This window comes from Bos grunniens, chromosome 6 (assembly GCF_055505025.1).
Source record: "Bos grunniens cultivar Pamir isolate PY7600 chromosome 6, Bosgru_T2T1.0, whole genome shotgun sequence".
Lineage (NCBI taxonomy): Eukaryota > Metazoa > Chordata > Mammalia > Artiodactyla > Bovidae > Bos > Bos grunniens.
The window spans coordinates 46,668,613-46,687,661 of record NC_141170.1 but is presented as its reverse complement, the minus strand read 5'-3'; the positions used below and the strand labels follow the sequence as shown (position 1 = coordinate 46,687,661).

At 37.5% G+C, this 19,049-nt stretch overlaps 1 protein-coding gene across 1 annotated transcript; it reads left to right on the top strand.

Annotated features, from left to right (window-relative positions):
- Window positions 1-539: 539 nt before the first annotated feature.
- EXOC1L (exocyst complex component 1 like) lies at window positions 540-17,410 on the top strand. Its single transcript, XM_086405692.1, has 3 exons — window positions 540-1,059; window positions 10,531-10,661; window positions 17,001-17,410. The coding sequence occupies exons 1-3, from the start codon at window positions 939-941 to the stop codon at window positions 17,265-17,267; spliced, it is 519 nt and encodes a 172-aa protein (XP_086261818.1). The 5' UTR covers window positions 540-938; the 3' UTR covers window positions 17,268-17,410.
- Window positions 17,411-19,049: the final 1,639 nt, after the last annotated feature.

Here is a 19,049-nt window from a genome sequence, read left to right as displayed (position 1 = left end):
ACAGAATATGTTCCTCCATTTAAATACTTCCCTCTCCAGATCTTCCACCCATAGCACTCTCTGATATTCTCCAGGTACAAATATCTTTTCTGTATTCCTTTTCCTCTTGTGTCATCTATCACTTTTACATATTTACAATTATTTGGTGTGCTCCTCTCTTATTAAATTACAAACGTCTCAAGGATAGGAAATTCAGCCTCCCAAGAAACAGATACCATGTTTTGCCCCAGTAGACACCTAGGGAATTCTTTGGGAGTAATGAAATGAATAACATTACAGGGAGCCCATTTTAAAAATAATTTGGACCCAGGAATTGATGGTGACTCTCCTGAAACAAAGGTCTAGATGAATTGCAGAAGGGGGAAGAGAGGAGGGAAAAAGACTTGTTGGAAGTGTCAGGAGCAAGCACAGAGGCATTTTCTCTCACGGGTGATAGCAAATTTCTTAATGGAAGATGATCCCAATCAATAGAGCCAGACAGCTGATTTATGTAATGGAATCACACTGAAGGAGTGGTCTTCCCCTGCAGAGCCATGTGAAAGGGGAAAAGGGTTACTAGGCTAGGGAGACCAGCGGACTCCACAAGTGTATCTGCTGGTGTTCATAAATATGTTGCCCATCAACAAACCACAGGAGAGCTCTAGAGAGCAGCCTCCTTGAGCCTGGATGCTGGAGAGTGACGGTGGGGCTGGTGCGGCTGCTGTATTTTGGCTGCTGCTGCCGCTGCTGCCACTGGGCAGATACCGCAGTGAGGGGTCTGACCGCGCTGAGTGCTCTCAAGAGCCTGGGTCTGGCCAGGAGCGAGAAGTTGAGAGTGAGGGTTGGGAGGTGGGCAGGACTCACCGAGGAGCTGCAAACCAAAATAAGAAATCTAGGGAGCAGAAGGAGAAAAAGAGTGCGCTGGAGCCAAGACCTCAGGCCAAGTGGAACTGGAGGAAATGTCATCATTGGTAAAGGAGGACTTGGAGAAGAAACTGTTTAAGCCACTCTCACAGAATCTGTACGAGTTTATTGAAATAGAGTTCTCGGTCCAGGACAGGTATTACCTCTGTGTGTCAGGTAATCTGTTCTTTCTGTTATCATTTCAAAATGTAAATAACCCTGAGAGGCTTAGGTGATAGAGGGGCATTTGAGGGTGTTTACTTTCTACACAGTAACAGCACATGTACCTTCTTGTGATAGAATTCAACTATGCCAAGGTAAAGAATTTGGATTTTACAGCATTTTTGTAAGTGCTAAAATGTAAGGCAAAATGTATTGTATTAGTATTTTGGTTAATTGTTCAGAAATGAAACTGGGTATGTGCTTTTTCTGATCTGATTAGTCTCCAATCTTTTATTCAATTCACTTGCATGGCAAACAGTTTTATTTGTGTATGAGCTCATTTTAAAAAATTCAACAGAAAGCTCTCTGAATATTTTTAAACATATTGGATAACTGAGTTATACGGCTCTATTTCCAACCAGTCTGGAAACCAGCGTTCTCTCTTTTCATGCTGGGAAAGAAAAAAAAAGACCCAAGATTTTCTTCTGAGGTTTATTTAGACTTCCTGGTGGCTTATTTTGAAAAGAGAAATGATCTTTTAAAAATTCTTTCTCACAGTATGCTCACAGAAACAATATTTTAATGGTAGAAATTAGTTCATGAAGATGAAACTTTAAGGAAATGTTCTCTAAACTATTCAACTAAAATATTTTTCCTCGTGTTTTAAACATTCATGAAAATTGTCCAAAGGTAGGTATAAGCTTTTTCACTTAATTATGATTTACTTAACCTGTAATTATTGTGCTGAACTTAGACAAAAATGTTTGTGCCACTATTGAATTTAATATACAGCATTTTCTCTTTTTAATCCATGATTTTTAACAGTTTTCAGGGGCTTAAGGAAAGAGATTAGAAAATCTAACTTTCATTGTACACTTTGCTTTTTAAGGCACACAGTTCAACATTTTCAGAAAGTCTATTATACTTCCCTTCCTGAAACTTTGCTTAAAAGAACTTGCAAAAGTTGTCAAGAGAGAGTACTGTAAGAAAAGTAGAACATCTTTAAAGAAAGTGCTAAGAACACTTTAAAATCCTATCATTTCTAACAGGTATACTAATATTTACTTAATAATAAGAATAATAAGATTTATCTTATACTTTACCTAGCATATTTTGCCAAATAAAAAGTGTGAGGCTTGGCATACCAGGCAGGTATGCCTGTTTCCTCAGTCCAGGAAAAAGAAAGTCAAATTATGGAAAAAGATCAAATGAAAAAATTTTAGAAACTGCATTATATTCAAACCGTCAGATCACTATATCTTAAAATATTTTGACTTAATGTATTAGAGAAAATGCTTATTCCAACATTAAAATTTAATAGTTAATTTTATTCCTATTGAAATTCTTTATAAAGCTAATTACTCATCATGTAACATTATAGTATATACACATTGTTTTAAATCCTATGAAAATAAAGCAATCATAATCATGTTTATGTATTTACCAGGAATGATTTAAATCTAATTTACTAGATGTATTTTAATGCCCCCCTCCAACAATATAATTAACTAAACTTGTTCTATCTGGCATGGGGGAAAAAAACACTCCTAGAATTAAATTTTTGGAAATGGATGTAATTTTTCTCCCCAATGTCCTCAAGTTCTGAGAAAGACACTGTGGGCTGGGGTCACCTGCTGTCTTTTTTCATAAATAACATGAATCCTTTTAATCAAGATTGGTTAAAAGGTGTTGGCGTTGTTAACATGTGCGAAGGAAACCTCTTTAGGGGTCAAAGTTTTCACCTGAAAAATAATCAAATAAAGTAAGCGATCACTTTCATTAGTAAAATTCAATGATTCTCTTATGTAAGAAGGGAAAACCAAGATTGTCTCAGAGGTGAGGAAGAGGAGATGGTTTTGTGATATTCCAGGTAAAAGTTAACATTAAAATTAATTTTCATTCATCAGCTTCATGACTCTCCTCTGTATCACGTCCATCAATTTGAGAGCACTTTTCCAAATGTAGCATCTCTTTATGACCATCTCAAATGCATTTAGACAGAACAGTAATTTAAAGTCAGAGTGATGCTTGCTAGAGCTAAACCTTTGGCTGTGCTTTACTCAGAAAATAACTCCATTGAGAGGAATCAGACAGGCCATATCTCAGTTGTGGAGGCAGATAACTCCAGATTTTGAAAGTTGGCCACCTTCTGGGAGTAGAGAGACACATAGTTATGATTTCCTCTTTATAGCCTCTAATCCAGCAGTTCTAAATTTGTGAGAGCCAAGAGTCTAGGGTAGTTAAATCCCATTATACATTTCTCAGATTAAAGAAGGTATGTTTAAATAAATTACACTTTCTGTTTATCTGATCTGAGTCTGTCTTTTGCAGGGGTCTCCCAGCCAGGTGATTGTAATTTACTGTTACCTGGATACTTTACTTCGTCAAGGTCAAAAAACAAACATTACCAATTTCTCTCCCTCTCTGTAGTTTGCTAGTACTTACCTTGGGAATTTCATGGCACCTCAGGGTTTACATGGTCATTTTCCCTTGGAATTGGCTTCACCTAACCCAGAATGTCATTATCCTTGGAGTTAAAAGCAGCGTTTTCTTATGAAGGAGGGAGGGGCTCTATCATGTGCGAGAACAAAAAGAGACAGGTCACTTGTGCCATGATGAGAATGCAAATGAGTTAAGGAAATTCTGAAAGATTTGAAATTGCATAGAAAGCATTACCCATAATTGGATGGGAAGTAGCATTGCATGGTGGGATAGACCATGGAAGGCTAGGAGTCAGACAGAGCTGGAGTGAAATGACTGAACTTTGCCTACCTGCCAGCTACGAAATAGGGGGCAACACTATTACTTATTCAATTTAATATTCAGTTAATATTCAATAATACCTACATTTGCACATGGACTTTCCTAGTGGCTCAGTGGTATAGAACCCACCTGCCAATGTAGAAGATGGGTTCGATACCTGGGTTAGGAAGATCCCCCGAAGGAGGAAATGGCAACTCACTCCAGTATTCTTGGGAAAATCCATGGACAGACAAGACTGGCAGGCTGCAGTTCACAGGGTCGCAAAAGAATTGGACACAATGTAACAATTAAACAACAACATTTGCACATAGTGTTCTCTCTTTTTAAAAATTTTATTTTTAATTAGAAGATAATTACTTTACAATGTTGTATTGGTTTCTGCTATACAACAATGTGCGGAGAAGGCGATGGCACCCCACTCCAGTACTCTTGCCTGGAAAATCCCATGGACAGAGGAGCCTGGTGGGCTGCAGTCCACGGGGTCACTAAGAGTCGGACATGACTGAGCGACTTCACTTTCACTTTTCACTTTCATGCATTGGAGAAGGAAATGGCAACCCACTCCAGTGTTCTTGCCTGGAGAATCCCAGGGATGGGGGAGCCTGGTGGGCTGCCATCTATGGGGTCTCACAGAGTCGAACACGACTGAAGTGACTTAGCAGCAGCATACAACAATGTGAATCAGCCATAAGTATACATGTATCCCCTCCCTTGTGAACCTCCCTCCCACCCCCCTATTCCACCCCTCTAGGTCCTCACAGAGCATGGAAGTGATGCTCTCTTCTTAAATCCTAACTAGGAAAAAAGCAAACTTGATAAATTATATTCCAAATAAATAAAAGGTAGGGTTATATTGTTAAAATATATAGAAAAAAATGTATTGTGAAAACATATGCTTAGATGTAGAAATATAGTATATACTGTAAATAAATATTTATAATAAAAATAAAATATAAAGTAAAGACATAGATATATATTTATGTTATATAGTTTATAAATAAATTATATACATATTGCAATACAGAGTATTTTTTAAGTATTCACATATATTTTGAAAAATATTCTCCATAGATAATTAATTTGAAAATAAACAGTATTTGCTAGAATTATGAAAACAGTACACATAAATTCTCCATACATATTACATTTTGATGTCAAAAAGAACTTCTCTGTGCATCAGAGAATTGAATAATTTTGTCAAATCATTTATAATATTAACAACAAGAGTGTCAAATAAGAATGTCAACAGGAAAAGTAAACAAAATACTAAAGACTAGGTGTTTTATGAAGCACAAACATTAATTTCTCATATTCCTGGAGGCTGGGAAATCCAAGAACATGGTGCTTGCAGATTCAGTGTCTGGTGAGGATCTTTGTCCTCATAGACCACTGTCTTCTCCCTGTGACCTTGCAGGGCAGAAAGGTCAAGAGAGCTCTCTGGGGTCTTTTTATAAGGGTATTAATCCCAATAATACCTTCCAAAGACCCCACCTCCTAATACCATAGACTTGACTTAAGGGTTAGATTTCAACATAGGAATTAGAGGAAATAAACATTAAATCTGTAGTACCCAGTTATTGCCCCCAAATCAATCTGATTAAAATATTTCTAGATAATTTTTTTGAAAGCTATCTTTTGATTAAATCAATAATAACATTCTCAACAATCCCAAGACATAACTAATACATTAAAACATTTTCAGTGAGGCTTCTTGTCTTTAATATCTCATGGTAATTTCCCCCTATTACTTAATTTCAATGATGAAAGCAGTTATATAACTCTAGGATTATGAAATGATGGTAGTTTATGTGTTTAAAATATTTCTGTGCAGCTTACTTACAAGCTGCTTTTTTTCCTCTTATCTGCCAAATTATATTGGATCATTGGCTAATTTCTTTCCACTTAGCCTCCTGAATGACACTTTTACCATGAGTGACTATTTTACTATGATAATAGAGGCAATTATTAACAACAATGTTTATTACAAAATTAAAATTGAAAATCAATGGTTGGCATGAGGTTAAGATGGTTATTCTGAAAATGCTAACTAAAATAATGACATTGAAGTAGGTTCATTCTGAAATTCCCTGGGTTTATAGATATCACTAAATCATAAGTGGACAGTAATACATCTGATGTCACTAAAACCAACTGTGCAACATTCTAACTACACAAACACCTTTCTGTTTTAAGACCATGTGATAAGTTGCCACTTTGCCACCGCATTAATGTGGATATGGCCACTTAATTTTAGCTGGCAGCAGAGCTCAAGCATGGAGATGAGGCGTTGGGTCCGCTCCAACCTGAGCAGACTTCTTCAGCTCTTGGCTAAAGACAATTCTTGGAACCTCCTTGACTACAGAGGAGATTGTTTTGCCAAATCAAGGAGGATGTACTATCTCTGTGCTGCATCATTGTATCAAAAAGTTAACTTTTAAAGCATGATTGCTGTTTTCTTAGTTTGTAGTTAGTGAGACAATGATCACTAATGTAAGAAAACTTGATAACTAGTAGATCCTACCTTCTTATCTCTTTCTTCACTCCCTCCCTTAGACCCATCTTTGCAGCGGTCCCCAACCTTTTTGCCACCAGGGATCATTTCGTGGAAGACACTTTTTCCACAGACCAGAGCAAAAGAGGGATGGTTTAGGGATGATTCAAGCACATCATATTTATTGTGCATGTTATTTCTTATTACGACATCAGATCCAACCTCACATCATCAGGCATTAGATCCCAGGGGTTGGGGACCCCTGCTTTATAGAACTGCTGAAGAAAACTTTCTAAAATGTAAAGTTCAGCTTGACTGTTTACTTAAAGTCTTCAGTGACAACACAACCACCTGTAAATCTCCCCACATATATAAGTTTCAGGATGATATTTGAACTCCTTAGCCTAGCATTCTAGACCATTCAGGAACCAGGTCCGGCCTCCCTGTTTCCTATCACCTATTCCCCCTACACGTCATGCCAACAGTGGTAAATGCCTGTGAGGACTAGAAGATTCGAGGATCTTACGCTTTTGTGCACATGTTGTTTCAGCACTCCCTGTACCCCTTTATTCATTCTGCTAACTCCCATGGCCCTTTGCAACTCAGAAAACCTGTCAAGAAGCTCTGTCAGGCCTCCAGTGGGATGCAGATATCCCTTCCCCATGGTCCTATAAGACCTGTTCATTCCTCGTTCACAGGACTGTAATCATGTGTTTTCTTTCTGAAGTCCCACACTTTGTAATCTCAGCGGGAACATGATGGTGCCGCAGAGGAATACATTTTTTCAATGCCTAGCCCAGGACTTTGTACAAAAGGGGAACTCAGATATCAAATTAATGAAACAAATCAGTGGGTCTGCAGTTAATGAGCTGGTTATCCTAACAGGTTGATGAGACCATGAGTTTGCTTCAAATGACATTTTTATACAATATCCAGTTATTTCTCCCCATCCCCATCCTCTCCCACTTCCTAAGTAGCCAGTGAGACAGCTAGTGAGAACAAGAGTGTCATCATTTGATTCTGAGGTAGAGCCTTTGTCTGGACAGACAACAGCCTCTGAGAGCTTGTCCTTAGCAGGTATGACAGAGGCTACCATGCTTCCACGTCAACTCACCAACCAAATGGCTTCTTTTCTCCTCTCTTCCTTTCCTCTTCCCAAAGCTAACATCTACAACAATGGAAGTAGATCTCTTTTAGGGCTGGAAAAGTAACACGAGCAGAAATCCACCAAGTTTTCATACAATTTCAGGAGACTCACAGATTCTGAGTCACTTTTCTTACCCAGGGTTAAAAACTTCCACTTAAAACCTTCCACTCTAGGTCCCCTCAGGACATGCCCCTCAATCACTCCTTTGCCCTCAAAATATGCAATCCCTCCTCTTCCAAACTCTTGGAATATGTGCTCTAAATCATAGTCTTTATTCTCCTCCTATTTCTTGTTCTAAACCCTACATAACATAGGAACTGGTACACAGTAGGCACTCAGTGTTAGCCAGTCCAGGAAGGAGGCTTCTGCAAGCTGTCTTCTACGCTCCCCGTTATAGAGGAATTGCCCTCAGGGAGGAAATCAATGATCTTCCCCAAGTCAGATTGAGTGCCAGGACTGAACTCTGCTTTTTATCCAACAAAGTGACTTCACGGGATTGTCTCCAAATCTTTGAAATTCTCTGTCCTTTTCATTTCTGTAGCATCACACTGTTGGGCTTATCTCTTTTTTGATGGCTCCTTCTTAGGCCTCTTGGCTGGCACCTTTTTTTTTTTTTTCTCTACTCCATCTCACCTTTTTCCTCTGCTTTTTTCCCTATAAACCTTGTCTTGGAAAACTGTCTACACAGAAAAGTCCTAAGTCCATATCTCCATTCCTAACTATCTCCATCTCCATATCTTCATCTCCTTCTCTTCCCAGATACTTTATGGATCTCATCTGTATGTCAAAAACTAAACTCACTATTCTGCCCAACCAGTCCACCCTCCATACTTTTGTATTTTGATTTCCATCAAGTGTTGTCAATGCCTCATTTAAAATCTTAATTAGATTTGCTACTTCTATTTTTACTGCTCATGTCTTATGCCTAGATTCTAACAACCTCATAAAACAAAACAAAACAAAGACAAAAACAATTACTATAAACTAGGCTCTATCCTACATCATTTACATACTTTAATCTTTACACCCTGTGAGTTTGTATCACTCTGATGTTCACTTTACAACATGAGACAGCTGAGGTTTAATCTCTCTATGATTAATATGCTCAGACCACAGTGTAAGAAGTGATGTCATGATTTGAATCCAGAATGTCTAATGCCAGAGCCCACTAAGATTTACTGCCTCTTCTACCAACCTCTAGTTCCTCTTTCTTTTCTTCTTCAATGTTCTTTGGCATCACTGATTCCAGAAAAATACTCCTCTAATGAGGTGCCACTGTATTAGTCTCTTGCTCAAGAAGGAAAGAGACTTATTGAATGTGTGTTACTATATGACCTTTCACTGAACTCCTGACACAGTGCCCCCTTAGATTTGTCAACCTGCTCAGACTCTCTTCTCTAGGAGACTGAGTTCAGGTCCATTGTGAACTCAAAGCTCAACTGATTGCCTTAATTTCAGTATCACCTGCACTTTCAGGGGATAACTAATCTCTTCACCAGCCCCAACTCTAGAGCCCCCAGTGTCCAGGCCAGACTCCCATCCTTCCCACCAGAGGGGGGACTCAACACCACAAGTCTACAATGGTTTCTGTCACTTTTCAAAACATTTTCACAACCTGGTTAACCTTATCCTTCATCATGTCCTAACACCAATTAATCTATACAATCCACTGTCTCTAATCCTACCTGGTGAAGTTCAGGGTCAATTGTCCTCTCAGTTGGTCATACTGTCCTTCAACTAGAAATGCCTTCAGTATCATCCCTGCCTTTCTGAAACTGGACTAATTTAAAAGCTCTATCTCCAACTCTATTTCTTCCATAATTCTTTCCTTAACTGTTCCAATCCTCTTTCTTCTAAGAACTCCTGTTGAGCATATACTCTGTTCCAAATTGCTGATCTATTACTGTGACTATATTGTAATATACTGTTTTCATCTTAACTAGGAAGCAATGCCAAAGTGATACTTTCTAGAACCAAAAGACAGTCTTCCTCAAAGACAAATTCCAGTCTCACTCTGAGGAGACAGAACCAGCCTGCAACACTCCAAGTGACATCAACCATCTTGAAAGCTTAAGATATTCAATTCCTACTGCCACTCCTCTATGATATAATTGTGTACCTTCATAATACATATTTTATATGACATGTCTGTTAGCCTTTTCTTTTCAACAAAACCATAAGTTGCCAGAGGGCAGGCAATCATTTACCCTCACTGGCAATCGTAACAGTTCTATCCGGCAAATTGTGGATACCTAGGATACCCTTGATAACTCACTGAGAACTTTCAATTCAGGAGTTCTAACACCAAATGCTGATTCTCCTAGTGTGTTCGTATGAGACCAAACTCAATGATTTTAAGGCCAGAAAATTATTTCCCTTATGTCGTTCATATAAAGTAAGCAATGCTTTTCCCCACACCCTTCAAAGTATAGTACTAAAGTTTTTGCCTCAATGGCACATTTCAAATACTAGAAGTTTAGATACACTCTGGAGAAGATTAAAAACCTCAAACAATACCAAATAGGTTAGTAAAAGCTGTGTTGGAAGCAATCCTACATCCAAAATCTCAGAGCAACTTTAAAAGAAAGTGTGCATAATATTATTTGCATGCTCTCTCTTCCACAGTTGGTTGCTGGGTGAGCAGAATGATATACTTTCCTGACCTCATTTTCTTATATTGTCATAAATTAAAATTCCAACTTGTTCTGGTAAACACTTTGGCACTGACTGTATGCTCACGCTAAGCCTCTTATTTCCTGCCCTGAGTTGAACTCCATTCTCCACCACAAAGCTCAGAGCTGAAAGCATAGAGCTCGGTGTTCTATCTGACAGACATTACCGCGGCTGTATGTGACCACAACTGTAGCAAAAATAAAGTTAACACACTGATAGAACAGTGAGCAAATTTAAGGGAACATTCATGAAGCTTCAGATATCTCAGAGTTCACAACCAGGGTGCAGATAAAATGTATGTTCAAGTTCATTATATGAAAAGGAGATACATAAATACAGAAAACTATGACTTGGTGAATAATTTATTATCTTGCAAGAGTCTGTGTAAATGAAGTCTTTTTCTGTCCCACAGTGACCAAAAATGAAGAAGTAAAAATAATTATGGTGAAACACTACAGAATAGGTTTAGATGAAAAATATGAAGTAACCAAAAAGTGGTCTTTGAATGATCTGCAGATGATCGATGGAAAAGAAGCAGATACAGTAAGTGTTATGTTTTGTAAGGGAGCTATGGAATCAATATGCTGGAGATCTTGATGGTCAATATCCTACTTCATACATTTTTGACATATACTGAGTGTTAAGATGACATATTGTTCTTAAGTAGTACGGTTTAATCTACTGGGATGATCTACTGGTTTGTTTTTTCTGTTTCTATGAGTTTAAATTTGAATTTTGTCTATCAGATTTAAAAGCGTCTTTCCCAAGTGGTTCCTAACAGGTAAAACACACTCTTCTAGTCTGTTTTGAAACTTTAAATATCTGACACTTTCACACCACTCTCTCCCCATCCCAACTTCCTCCACAAGTTGTGGGAATTCCTTTCCTCACCTTCTTCAGATTTTACTGCCAGTTAGCCACTTGATCCTCCAGAAGGACTGATAACTCTAGGAAATCCTACAGCCTCAGTGTTGAAAGTAGGGAAAGAGAGTGTAATCTCTCGCATGACCACTTGAAAGTGGTTCTCCCAGTCTCTCCTTAAATTCTACTGATGGAAAACTCATTACCACGTGAAGAAGTCCATTCTATTTCTGAATTGCCATCCTTTATTTTTTACATGTCCTACTTATGTTTTATTATTTTTTATATTTATTTGGCTGTGCCAGGGCTTAGTTGCAGCATGTGGGATCTAGCTCCCTGACCAGGGATGGAACCCGGGCCCCCTGTGTTGGGAGCATGGAGTCTTAACCACTGGACCACCAGGGAAGAAGTCCCTCCTACTTATATCTAACCCAAATCTGCTTCACTATGACATCCACCCATCAGTTCTAGTTTTGCCATTTGGTACAACCAGAACAAACCAACCCTGCTTTCACATAGCAGCCTTTCCAATATTTGAAGCCAATTACAAGGTTTCCTCAAGTTTTCTCTTTTCTGGGTTAAATGTAACCATTCATTCTTTAAATGATGTTCATATGAAGATTAAATAAGATAATATGACAGGACCATACAAACACTAAGAGGGAATAGCACTGTTGTTATTTTATGCAGTGACATTGCTACAACACCTTCCACTATGCTATTTTCTCTCCTCTGAAATGCTTGTTTCTCCAGAATTAAATACAAAACTTTGGAGTTAGTGTGACCTGTTTATAATTCCTTTGATCTGAATTCTTATTTCTATTAAACACTCAACTGAGCCTTTGGATCTTTTGGGCATGAATTGCCTTTTAACCTGATCTGCCATACCCTCTATGTACCTAGGATAAAATGTAAATAAAAGCCCTTGATCATCTGGCTCCTTCATCTCTGGTTATTCTCCCTAAAATTTATAGAGTGAAAGTACTTAACTACTGACTCTCAGGGCTTAGAATGCCAGTCACCTCCATCCCTCACCCCATTCTTAGATTCTCCTTGAAGTAAAGTCCCACTCATGTCCCCCAGCCCTACAACCCCATTGCGTTATGGATATAAATAATCCAACAAGCTGCAGTTGTTGGCTTACTTTGTCTCCCCTCTGAATAAAAAACTGCAACGCTTACTTTTCATCTTCTATTGTAGCCTTCTGCCTAACAGATATTAGGGACTCAAATACTTCTGTTATCGTTGGATGAATTAGAATTTAAACTCACTACTTATTCTTTATCCTATTTAATGTCATACTCTTAGTTTCGTCTATTGTTCCCACCTATCAAACCTTCTAATATTTTGATTCGTTAACATTCACTGTAGTATGGTGCAGGTTTAATTTGAACAACATTTAGCACTTCATTCAAGTCAGTAATAAAAATGATGAAGCAAGCACACCTAAGAATACCTTTGGGTAACTGATGGGTTATCATGACTACTACTATTATTACCATTACTAGTAGTACTGCTACATACTACCATCTCACACTTAGTAAACGGTTATCAGATGACAGGGACCAAAAAAGCTCTTTCTAGACATAATTTCATATAATTGTCACAACCCATGAACTAGATTCTAGCATTACTCCTGATTTACAGATGAGGAACATGAGACATAAAGAGATTAACTGACTTGCCCAAGGTCAAATAACTACTTTAGTGATGGAGGTAGATTTTACCTCCAAATCTATTAATTCATCTTCTTTGGACTTGTTGTTTACCATTTATACAAATTTTTATATTTGTTCATTCACTGAGAATTTATGGTATATTAGGTCTTGCTAGGCTCTGATGGTAAGTGGTAAGTTAGATGGACACAAGCACTTAATTCTGCCTCACTTATCTAGTCTGAATATCGAAATTTTACCCTTAAGATCTTTACTGAAATCAATACGTGTTATCTGCTGTTATCTTCCAGGAATCCTGTTTTTAAAATTTGGTATATTTGACAGGACTTCTTGGTGAAAGTATGCTGAATTTCATTACTTTCTTTCCTAAGTAATCACATAGCATTTTTTTCTGGCAAGACATTCTACCTAAACATTCAACACTTTAGGAAATAAATATTCTTGGCATGTCAATATGCTGGAACATTACATGGCCATTAAAAATCATGTTTCCAAAAGAATACCTCAGAACACAATTGTTCATCATTTAATACGTTTTGTAAAAGTCACCTGATACAAAACTCTTCTATAGTATTATCTTGTTTTACATATTTAATCTATCATAGTATCAAAAACTTCAAAGCTGAACCTCAAATTTTAACACAAAAATATATAGATGTGTGTATATGCATATTTGAAACTAACCAGTACTTTAGCAATAATTATCTTTGTGTGAAAAGATTATTATAATTTTTAAATTATTATCTTCTTTCTACTTTTATATATTTGCCAAAAGTTCTGTGTTGCATTGAATTTTATCAGAAATCAATGTCAATTTCATTAATATGTAGTTTTAGGAATTAACCATTCCCATTTCTTTTTTTTTTTTTTTTTTACCATTTTCTTCTTTTGTTATAAGTGCTCAAATATTTACTGATGTCATAACTATTTTCTATGAGCTTGGTCAGTGCCCAGGAATGTATTAATCAAGCCTGTCAACTCAGATACACTGGAAGCAGCTAACTCTGCTCTATTTTATCCTCACCTTTCTGGCATTTAATTTCATCCCTATGTTGTTGATTCTTCCCTTTCACATTTGAAGATCATTATCTTTCATAGTGAACTAGATAGATACAAAAGAGAAGTTGAACATTTTTAACTTTCTCATCTCTTCAGGACCTAAATATTAAACTGTCAGAAGAAAACCTGTAATATCCAAAGTGTAGTTCTTTTAAATATTTCTTTCCTGTGGATGAAGTAAAAATATCTCAATTGTTCTGGGAATTTCCACTTCTCTTCCCTCTTGTAATTGAATCCTCAGGAGTCAGCATTTATTATATTTTTCTCAATAGCAATGATACAGTTTTAAAGAGAGCTAGTTCAAGCCAGAAAGTTGTCAACTTTAAAATGGAATGGAATTGGAACTGAAGTCAATTTATATTGCAGAAATCAAAATGATGGGGAACTTGGAGCCTGTTGTGGTGCAACAGGAGAGAGGATGATGTAGCAAGAAATGGGGCTGGGCTGATTGAGAGCTTGGTTCTCATCTTGGCTCTGCCGATAGCTACATGTGTGACCTGGGCTATAACCCTCTGGAAACTATCATTCACAAGAAGAATTGATGCTTTTGAACTGTGGTGTTGGAGAAGACTCTTGAGAGTCCCTTGGACTGCAAGGAGATCCAACCAGTCCATTCTGAAGGAGATCAGCCCTGGGATTTCTTTGGAAGGAATGATGCTAAAGCTCAAACTCCAGTACTTTGGCCACCTCATGCGAAGAGTTGACTCACTGGAAATGACTCTGATGCTGGGAGGGATTGAGGGCAAGAGGAGAAGGGGACGACAGAGGATGAGATGGCTGGATGGCATCACTGACTCGATGAACATGAGTCTGAGTGAACTCCGGGAGTTGGTGATGGACAGGGAGGCCTAGCGTGCTGCGATTCATGGGGTCGCAAAGAGTCGGACAGGACTGAGCGACTGATCTGATCTGATATTATAATCTATTATAAACAAGAGATTACAGGATGAACTATGAGATTCCCTTTTAGCTCTATCAAAAGAAAGAAAGAGAGAGAAAGGGGAAGAGGCAGAGAGGAAGGAAGGAAGCAGGGAAGGAGAGGGAGGGATGGACAGATGTGTATTCTGTGTTCATGCCTGCTTGAAGTGAAGTCGCTTAGTCGTGTCCAACTCTCTGCGACCCCATGGACTGTAGCCTACCAGGCTCCTCAGTTCATGGGATTTTGCAGGCAAGAATACTGGAGTGGGTTGCCATTTCCTTCTCCAGGGGATCTTTCCAACCCAGGGATCGAACCCAGGTCTCCTGCATTGTAGGCAGACGCTTTACCGTCTGAGCTAGCAGGAAAGCCCCATTATTAGGCTAATGGAAAAACGTAATCCTCGCCAAGTATTTCAAAAACATAAAGCATATTTTCTACATGACAAGGAGCAAATGGTTCTGTGAGGAAACCTACATAAGAAGTGTGATTAGTATCTGGTGATGGAATGGGTGTGATTTCCTTTTGTTGAGATTCTCTGCACAAGTGTCTTTCAACTGGCAATTATGACAGTTAGGAAACATTTTGCAAGATGTGAGTTGGGGAAATGCGCTTAAAATCACATCACTCTTGTACATTCTTTAAATATTGCTTTGTTTTTAAAAAATTGTAATAGTGCAAAGCAAGGTGGTATTACCACCAGTATCATAATCTCTGGTGGCAGATCTGGGAAAAGGAACTATCATTCATTAAGCTCATTAAGCTCCATCCTAGTGTCACAGTTTATATGATTAACCTCATGTACACTTCATAGCAATCCTATCTAAAAGTGAAGGCCCAATCTGATAAGGATCTTGCCCATGGTTATATCAGTGTCAAAACAGTGGTCTAACTTTAAAACCCTTGTTCTTTTTCCTGCCTGCTGCAAGAATTTTCCTATTTAAAAAAAAAAAATTGCAATATATAAGTTGTTTATAAACTTTACACACTATACAGTAACACATTATTAATACTGTTGTTTGGTTTTGTCTCTGCTTCCTTATCACTTAGGACAATGTTTACCTCCACTTCACTTTTTCCCTTGTGTTCAATTAGTAAAGAATTTGCCTGCTATGTGCAAAACCTGGGTTCAATCCCCAGGTTGGGAAGATACCCTGGAGAAGGGAACAGCTACCCAATCCAGTATTCTGGCCTGGAGAATTCCATAGAATGTATAGTCCATGGGGTCCCAAAGAGTCAAACACGACTGAGAGAACTTCACTTTCACTTCACTTTCAGCTCAGTTCAACACGTGTTTGTTGAGAAATTCATTGTTGCCATGGATAAGCACCAGGAACACAAAAGATAAATGATTTAAAACCTCTGCCCTCAAGGAGAGTTAGAAGTTAGGCAGATAGTGAATTTGAAAGCATTTTGTAAATTGAAAAAGCACTTCATAAATGCAAGGTATTGTTGTTACTACTATTAGTAACAGTAGCAGTTATTAGTATTTTACCATGTAGACCTAGATCAGATTTGATGCCTACCTTTTCCCAAAACATCTCCACTAGAAGTACAGAGCCTAACTCAATCCAATGAGTCAGTGTCAAATTGTCAGTTTCAGTCAAATGATTTAATGAACCTTGTCATTAACTTTAAAAGTAATTCCTTGCTATTAACTTCAAAGCCAGCAAGTTGGTGACCTTGCCTACCTGCTGCCTGCCTGCTAAGTCGCTCCAGTTGTTTCTGACTCTGTGCAACCCTATGGACTGTAGCCTGCCAGGCTCCTCTGTCCATGGGATTCTCCAGGCAAGAATACTGGAGTGGGTTGCCATTTCCTGCTCCAGAGGATCTTCCTGACCCAGGGATCGAACCGCGTCTCTTGCATCTCCTGCTTTCACAGGCGGGCTCTTTACCACTAGCACCACCTGGAAAGTTAGAGACTTAGCAAGTATGCGTGCATGTATGCCAAATGCTAATTCTGTATTTCCCCCTTCTACCACTGAAATAGCAAAAAGGACCAAATTGCTAGTTGAGAAAAGATTTCTCCTTTTCTCCCCTGTGGAAGTCTGCTAAGTGGGTTTATTCTTCTCCAGCCCCTCCATCCTCTCCAATTTACTACCCTGGAAAGATTTGATAACTACACATTCTAACATATGTTTTATTTGCATATTGAAAAATCAAAGATGCTTCAAAATGATCTTTCTTATTATTATTCTTTTTAGAAGCAATATGTTTGAACCAGGTAGCTTTGGAAAGCTCATTTCTAGACTTTTTGAAATATGTTTGATATCTTACAATCAATAAGCATACAAAAGAATATGAGAGAATCAAGGAAATCGAGCTACTTTCTTAGCTACAAACAAAATCTTGCCTCTCTTTTTCTTCTAGGACAATCCATTCTTTGATCTGCACTTCAAGAAAGTGTACAGTTTGGAAGCATATAGTTGTGCTTCGAAATATGCCTTTGCTCGGACTGTAAACAAGCTGAATCATGCATATCTCAAGAAGGACTTACAGATCGTGAACTTTGATTCTACTTACATTAATGATGATTCCATTTGGTCCTCCAACAACAAGGATTGCTTGGTCCTTATGAGAATATGCTTCTATGCCTTCAATTTAGTGTGCTTGTCCCTGTGTCCTCTGCCACTCTGAATACATATACTATGTTCCTTCATCAGTGTTCTATGAAAATGGTTCCCTAAGTAAATATTGATAGTCATAATTTTGTTTTTTCCCTTTATCGGTGACTATTATTTATATGAAAATAAAGTGATGCTTTGTGAATTGTCTTGAAATGTGCTTTAATGCAGTCATTCAATATTTGGGACTCTTGCCTATGTGTTCTTTGGTAACTTTGGAAGGAGTTAGATGGTGTTGCCTAAATTAGTATTCTACGAAGGGGTATCAAGAAGTATCTTGAAAGACCAAAATAAGTAGAAATGCATTCCATGTTAGTGGATAGGAAGATTTAATATTGTCAAGATGTCAATACTACCCAAAGCAACCTGCAGATCACTATAATCCCTATCAAAATTTCAATGATTATTTTTGCAGAAATGGAAAAGTCAATCCTCAAATTCATATGGAGTTACAAGGGGCCCAACATATCCAAACAATCTTGAAAAAGAAGTACAAAGTTAAAGGACTTACCTCTCCCAGTTTCAAAACTTGCTACAAAGGTACAATGATTGAAGCAATATAGTACTGGCATAAGGACAGATATATAGACCAATGGAATAGAATTGAGAGTTCAGAAAAACTCTTACCTCCATGGTCAACTGAATTTTGACTAGGGTATCAAGTTCATTCAAAGGAGCAAAAAACAAATCTCTTCAACAAATGGTGCTGAGACAAAACTGGTTATCTACATGCAAAAGAAAGAAACTAAACTCCTATCTTACACTTTAAACATCCTTAAAATGGATTAAAGATTTGACTGTAAAACATGAGAGCATAAAACTTCTAGAAGAAAACATAGGAGTAAAACTTTAGAACCTTGGATTTGGCAATGGATTTTATGACGTCAAAATGAACAACAAAAGAAAACAGATAAATTGGACTTCAACAGATTTCCTTTTTTATTAAAGAACATTATTAAGAGTGTGAAAAACAAACCTACAGAATGAAAGAAACTATTTACAAGTTATATATCTGATAAGGATCTAATACAAAGAACTCCTACAACTCAGTAACAAAAAGACAAATAACCCAATTTAAAAATAGACAGGAAATGTGAATAGATATTTCTGCAAAGAGGTAAAATAAGCACAAGAAAAAAAAACTCAGCATTATTATTCATTAGAGAAATGTAAATAAAAACCAAAATGAGATACCACTTCACCACTACTAGAATACCTATTAAAAAAAAAATACAGAAAACAAGAAGTGTTGGGAAAGGTGTGGAGAAATTGAAATTCTCTTACATTGCTTGTGGGAACGTAAAATGCTATAGCCATGGTGGAAAACAATTTGCCTTTTCCTCAAAAAGCAAAACACATAATTACTAAACAACCCAGCAATTTTTCTCGTATTTTCCTAGGTATATACCCAGAGGAATTGAAAGCAGGGATTTGAATAGATGTCTCTACACCAATGTTCATTGCAGCATTATTCACAGTAGCCAAAAGATGAAAACAACCCAAGTATCCGTCAACAAAGGAATGGATAAACAAAATGTGGTATATTCATACCATGGAATATTATTTAGCCATACAACATGGATTAATACTGAAAATATGTGAAGTGAAATAAGCCAGTCACAAAATGACAAATATTACATGATTCTACTTATATAAAATACCTAGAATAGGCAAAATTAGAGAAAGAAATTAGATTAGAGATTGCCAGGGGCTGGGAGAAAGAAGGAATGGGATGTTACTACTGAATAGTTACAGTGTTTCTTTTTGTGATGATGAAAAAGTTTTGGAGATATAT

Excerpts from the sequence above, each read along its gene's own strand:
- EXOC1L (XM_086405692.1), top strand. The coding sequence starts at position 939 with ATGTCATCATTGGTAAAGGAGGACTTGGAGAAGAAACTGTTTAAGCCA. Across the intron at positions 1,060-10,530 it reads GTATTACCTCTGTGTGTCAG|TGACCAAAAATGAAGAAGTA; the intron begins GTAATCTGTTCT and ends TCTGTCCCACAG. Across the intron at positions 10,662-17,000 it reads ATGGAAAAGAAGCAGATACA|GACAATCCATTCTTTGATCT; the intron begins GTAAGTGTTATG and ends TTTTTCTTCTAG.